Raw genomic sequence first — 6,117 nt, 5'->3', positions numbered from 1 at the left:
GCTCGGGTTCCCAGCTGTCCTCGTGTGATCAAGCAGCGGGGGTCACAGCAGGGCTGTCTCCTCCTCCTCGGTGACTGGTGACCGGGAGAGCCACTTGGCCCAGCCCCTGGTTCTCTGCAGGCAGGCGTGATGGGGGTGCAGAGCCTGCAGCCGGACCCAGAGCATCTGTGGTGGGCAGGGGACAGGCTGGGCTCTCCCCTGGAAGATGAGGGGATGGCGAAGGACCCCCAAAGCCTGAGCAGAAGCAGGAGACTGCTTAAACCTGTGTGACATGAAAGTTGGGGCCAGTCAGGGTCAGCTGACAGCCAGCAGCTCCCTGCAGCGGCTTCGCCCCCTTTGCTCTGTGCTCGGTCCCTCCAGTGCCCACCTTGTCCCTGCGCAGCCCGAATGGAGCAGCAAGTGCAGGACCATGGGCTGCTGGAGCTCTGTCCCGCAGCCGCAGACCCCTCCAGCCTCGTGCAGGGTCCTGCTGCTATCCTTGCTCACACCTTTCCCTCGCTTCTCACCTCTTTCAGATGGCTCTCTACTTCTGCACCGGCGTCCTGAAGAACGAGACCCTCTTTCGCCACTATGCCCTGAACGTGCCCTTCTACACGCACTTCACCTCGCCCATCCGCCGCTACGCAGACCTCGTTGTGCACCGGCTCCTCTCCGCCTCGCTCGGTGGGTGCCGCCCGGCCGCTCGTGGAGCAGCTCTGGGTGCTGCCAGGGGAGAGGGTGGCTGTGCCCAGCACAGGAAGGACCCCCGGGTGCCTGCCATGGGTGCTGGGTGCTTGGGGTCTGCATCCCATGGGGGCAGCTCCCTGGCACATGGGTACCCTCAAATAACAGGGACACGGAGGTGAGCTGGGCACCTGGGTCCAGGGTGCCATGGCATGACTCTGGAGCAGGAGGAAGCATGGGCATGTCATTGTCCCTTGTCCCCTTCTCAGGTGCCAGCTCCCCCATCAAGATGAAGAAAGAGGATATCCAGAGACAGGCAGATCACTGCAACGACAGGAAGATGGCTTCCAAGAGGGTGCAGGAGCTCAGCGCTGACCTCTTCTTCGCCGTCTTCGTCAGGGTAAGAGCCAAGACTATCTTCCCTCCCCCGGCATTTCTGAATTTCCCCCTGAAGGCTCAGCCTAAATGTCACCGGGCAGGGGGCTGTCGGGCTGCCCAGCTGGCCTGGGGGAAGGCAGGCAGGGAGGGGACACAGAGTGACCTCCATCACCAGAGCTCCAGGACCCAGAGACACTGGGGATGCTGGTGCAGTGACAGCCCCATCTCTTGGCAGGAGTGTGGTCCTCTAGAGTCAGAGGCCATGGTGATGGGTGTCCTGAACGAGGCCTTTGATGTCCTGGTGCTGAAGTTTGGAGTCCAGAAGCGCATCTACTGCAATGTAAGTACCTCACACTGACAGTGCCAACGCCACCTCACCAGAGACGGCTGCAGCAGCCTGGCATGGCTGGAGGCGGTGGCTGTCCCGGTGCGCTTCTGTGCCAGCCTCGCAGCTGGCAGAGCTGTGCCCGAGGGACACCCAGAGGGGAGGGAACCTCCCGGGGGTCTCCCCGCTGTACCTCAGCCCCGGGGAAGGCACTATTCGCTGGTTAAAAGGGAATAAAGGCAGATTCGGAGGGACAAAGATCTAGACGGGGCTGAAGCGAGGAAAGGGAGAGAGGCTGGCTGTCATTTCATTTAATCAGACGGTATATCTGGGGCTGTGACAGCACCACTGCAGGCCAGCACCTGCGGTTAGTGACAGCATCTTCTCTTAATAACCTGGTTATATGGCCGGCAATGACATCTTTAAACAGGACATATAGCGTGATATACGGGCTGTTTGTGTATCGCAGCGGTCCGTGATTTACGTGCTAGGCTCAGGCTCACGGGCTGCTGCATCCCGGTTGTTAAAGAGCTGCAGAGGGAGCGTGCGGGTCCCCATCCACAGGCCAACGGAGGGGGGGAGCTAAGCGGGGGGGTGTCAGGGCCACAGGCCATTCCCAACCCTCTCCCTGTCTGCAGGCACTGCCCTTGCTGGGCTTCCACTTCCAGAAGGTGGGGAGGAAGCCGGAGCTGACGCTCATGTGGGAGCCAGAGAACCCGGAACAGGAATCCATGCCCCAGGTAAGACCCCCAGCACTGGACGGGCTCCCAACACCATGGGGCTGGCGTGGGGGCTGTGCAACATCTGGATCCCGACCTCAGCCTCCTCTGCCGTCCAGCCCCTCTCCATCCCATCACTGTCCCCGCATCTGACCCTTCCACGGCCTCTGCCCTGCCTGCTGCGTGCCCTGCCTTCCGATTCAGTTTCCTCCAGGAATTGAATTAACATGCTGTTTACTTCCTTCTTCCAGATCATCAATTAAGATGTTAAGTAAGATCAGGCCTAAGGCAGCTCCTGTCTAGACCCATCCCCCCGTGCTGGCATTCCGTGCCCTCTCCTGGCACAGCCCTTGCTTTGGGTTTCTGTCCCTGTGATAGCGTTGAGACCCAATTAGGAGGAATTTTTTTGAAGTCGGACTTCCTGAGATGCAGTGTCAAATGCTTTAACAGCATCTAGAAATCTCTCTTGTGTCCCTGTCATCTATTAACTTGGTAACTCAATCAAAGGGAGCAATCCCATTTGTCTGACTTGATTAAGTGATGCTTCTTTGCCAACTTTTGTCTGGCATCACTATAAGATCACAGCTGTGATCCCTGTGTGCTGCCTGGGCAGGGACAGGATGGCTGAATCCCCCCCTCTCCCTGCACCACTCCGGGGGCTCTGCGCTTAAACCCCATTTCCAGCCAAGCCCAGAACAACCCAGGGCTGGATGCGAAGGACTGCTGGTGTGGAGCTGGGCTGACCCTTCCAGCCGGTGTGATGCGTGTCCTGGGAAATCCTTTCCTTCCCAGGTGAGATGTTGCAGCCAGAGCTGGCCGAGCTCCCTGGCTGCTGCAGGCATTTCTGCAGGCCTCCTTCCCTTTGAAGCTGAGCTTTCCCTTCTCGGCTTGCCTCAGAGAAGCCCCCTGGATGTGGTCCGAAGTGGCCTCAGTTCCTCCTTTCCCACGGGAGTGAGTATCACTTACGCCTGAGCAGGGACCTGCATGAAAAATGACGCCCCAGCATGAGCAGGGCCCACTTTGGTTAAGCAAACACTCAGTGATAGAGGAAACTCCTCCGTGAACCCTCCACACCTCCTAAGAAAACACCAAAGCCCTCCCCTGGGAGCAGGCTCGGACCTGTCCTCCGAGTCGATCAATCTCCAGCCCTGGGATGAGACGGATCCCTGGGAGCCATGTCACCTGGACACCCTGCGGCACCGAGCACCCCCAGCTCCCCACCTGGCCCCGGCACTTGCCCTCTGCTTCCCGGTTGGGCTCAGGAGTGTTGGGGAAGGCTGTTCATGGGGAGCCGTGCGGGGGTCTGGTCTGGCTGGCCCTGCCACGGAGGGGGGGTGTTGTCCCCGTCTCTCCCCAAGCTCCAGGCGATGGCCGGGACCTCAGTGGGAATTACTCAGGGCTTGAGTATGAAATGCATTAAAGACTCGGGGGATTTGATGTGGGATCGTGCTGTTCCCTTGCAGCGCAGCAAAGGGATGAGGCAGGATTGCCAAGGGAGAGCCCTGATAATCCCCATTTGTCTTCCCCAGATGTGGGGGTGCCCCATGGCCAGCTGGGGCAGGCAGGGGCTGGTGCTGGGTAGCCAGCAGCTATCTGGGCAGCTGTCTGCAGAAAGATTTCCCTGCGGTTTGCTCCTCACTGGCCACTTTGATACGTTTAAGTCTCAATGGGATTTTCCTGCTCTGAATGATTGATCTGGAGCTGCTGGCGCTGGATGAGCTGGGAAGGGTTCAACAAGGTTACGCCGGTGGCTGTGTGCCACCTCCTCCTGCGGGCCAGCCCCGAGCAGATGGCCTCATCCTGCCCTGCCGCAGCACAGGGCTTGGGGACAGGCTCCAGCAAGTGAAGTCCCAAATGCTACCCCAGGGTAGCCCCTTCCCAGTGTTCCAGCCAGCCCATTAACCATGTCTTGTGGATAGATCTGATCGATGCTTTACGCTTCTAATCCTCACAATTGCACGAAGAGGTGGAGTCAGAGGACGGGGGAGGTGGCAGCAGGCAGCAGCGCGTTCCTGAGCAGGAGGGATTGATTTTCTGGGGTCTTTATTCCTTTGCATCTCTCTCATTCATCATGCTCCCTTCCCGGGTCTCCTCTTGCTGTGGGCATAGGGAGGGTCATTCCCTCCTTGCAGGATGCTCAGCAAATGCTCAGTATCATGTGGAAAACCCTTCTCGCTGCAGCTCACTGTTGGCGCTTGGCCACATTGCTTCATCAAGGGATGATGTGTGTTCTTCGGCTGGAGAGGGGAGACACGGGCGGACTTTAGGGGAGGTTGGGACCCAAGGGTCTCCTCTTGCTGTGGGCATAGGGAGGGTCATTCCCTCCTTGCAGGATGCTCAGCAAATGCTCAGTATCATGTGGAAAACCCTTCTCGCTGCAGCTCACTGTTGGCGCTTGGCCACATTGCTTCATCAAGGGATGATGTGTGTTCTTCGGCTGGAGAGGGGAGACACGGGCGGACTTTAGGGGAGGTTGGGACCCAAAGCTGGGGGTGCAATCACCCACGCTCCTTCCCAGACCGTGCAGAGAACAGGACTGGGGTCTGATCAGGCTGGAATAAGTGGGGATATTTTGGGAGGCTCATTTAGGCTGGTTTGGGTTCCCTCCCTGGCTTTGCAGCCCAGTGGTGTTACCCTTGAAGATGCTGTGTCCAGCCCCAGCTCCAGCCGCACCCTGGACCCCAGCAGAGCTCTCTGAAACCATCCTGCCCCATTCCCCAGCTCCTAATGGGTGCTGCAGTGGAGGCAGCAAAAGCCAGCATGGCTCTAAGCAAATCCTGAGGTGATGCCAAGCCGCCTGAAAAACCCTCATGTCCCCGTCTTTCTCTCCCTCGCTGAAGGTGATCACCATTTTCACGCTGGTGGAGGTCGTGCTGACGTCGGATGATGCCCCGCTCAAGTACAGCGCCCTGCTCAAGAGACCGAGCTTGGAGAAATGAGCACCCCGGGCCGTGCTTGCTCCCCACTGCCAACACTTGCTCACCTCCCAGGCCCTGCACCGGCACCTGCTGGGGATGGGGGGGACCCACGAGGAATTTGGGGTTTTGAGTTTTAAAACTGATGCTGTTTTATTTCTGGTTTGGATTTTAACTTGGGCTGGGAGCGGGGCTCAGGGCTTGAGCCTGCCCCAGGCAGAGGATTTTTACTCTCGAATATTTTTAGCTTGGTGCTTTCTTTTTTTTTCTGTTTTTTAAGGCAGCGGTGTCTGTCCCCAGTCACCTTCGGTGCCTGTGGTGAGGGCCAAGTGGGGACATGCATCCCTGGGAGCAGAGAGGGGCTGGCTCCACCGTCCCAGGTGGGATGTGGTGGGATGCAGTGGGATGCGGCCATGGGGCCATGCAGGAGGGTTCCTTGCAGGGTTGCGTGTCATGTAAGGGTTCCTTGCAGGGTTGTGTGTCATGTAATAAAATCCAGGTCAGCAGCCACATGGGGACTCACGTGGGTTTTATTTTGTCTCCTTCACATTCCCCTGGCCGGGAATCCCAGCAATAATTCATCTCCCAGGCAGCCCCGTGCCTTCCCCCACCTGTCGCTTCCCAGGCGTTGTGAAATCCCAGCACCATGCCAACTCCCCCAGCCCCGGGGTGTGCTGGACAAGGGGATCGGGGGGATGTGTGCTCTCGGATCCCACTCCGGTGGCTAATCCCTCTGTCTGAGCCTTCGCCGGGAGTCACCCCGAGTGTCTGCTCCAGCCCCTCACAGCCTGGCCTCCAGTGTCACCCTGCTCGGGGACTCTGCAGCACCGTGTCCTTGCTTCTCCCTGCGGCTCCAGAGAGCATCCAGCCCCTCGCCGAGGAGCAGCCTCCATCACCTGTGCGGGGATGGGCAGCCACAAGCAGCAGCTGGTGGAGGGGTTGATGTCTGGCGAGGAGTGGTTCCACCGTGCCAGGCAGGGAGGGGACCCTGCTTCACTCTGCCTCATCCATGGTGACAGATGTGACCTTGGCACGGACAGGTCTGCCCTTTGCAGGAGCCAGGAACTGGCCAAGCCTGGGCTGCCCAGCGTGGGATGGGGGATCGGGCTCTGGGATG

The 6,117-nt window shown here is 59.1% G+C and overlaps 1 protein-coding gene across 1 annotated transcript in view; it reads left to right on the top strand.

Moving 5' to 3' along the window:
• LOC104464649 (DIS3-like exonuclease 2) overlaps nucleotides 1-5,024 on the top strand; it is a gene marked incomplete at its 5' end in the record, with an annotated part of 64,743 nt that extends 59,719 nt beyond the window's left edge. The window contains 5 exons of the mRNA XM_010077421.1: nucleotides 516-663; nucleotides 933-1,063; nucleotides 1,277-1,381; nucleotides 2,005-2,106; nucleotides 4,926-5,024. Coding sequence (XP_010075723.1) covers nucleotides 516-663; nucleotides 933-1,063; nucleotides 1,277-1,381; nucleotides 2,005-2,106; nucleotides 4,926-5,024 — 585 coding nt within the window. The remainder of the gene's footprint in view (nucleotides 1-515; nucleotides 664-932; nucleotides 1,064-1,276; nucleotides 1,382-2,004; nucleotides 2,107-4,925) is intronic.
• Nucleotides 5,025-6,117: the final 1,093 nt, after the last annotated feature.

Source organism: Pterocles gutturalis, unplaced genomic scaffold (assembly GCF_000699245.1).
Source record: "Pterocles gutturalis isolate BGI_N339 unplaced genomic scaffold, ASM69924v1 scaffold806, whole genome shotgun sequence".
NCBI lineage: Eukaryota > Metazoa > Chordata > Aves > Pterocliformes > Pteroclidae > Pterocles > Pterocles gutturalis.
The sequence above is the reverse complement of the archived record's forward strand: the minus strand, read 5'-3'. Positions and strand labels throughout refer to the sequence as shown.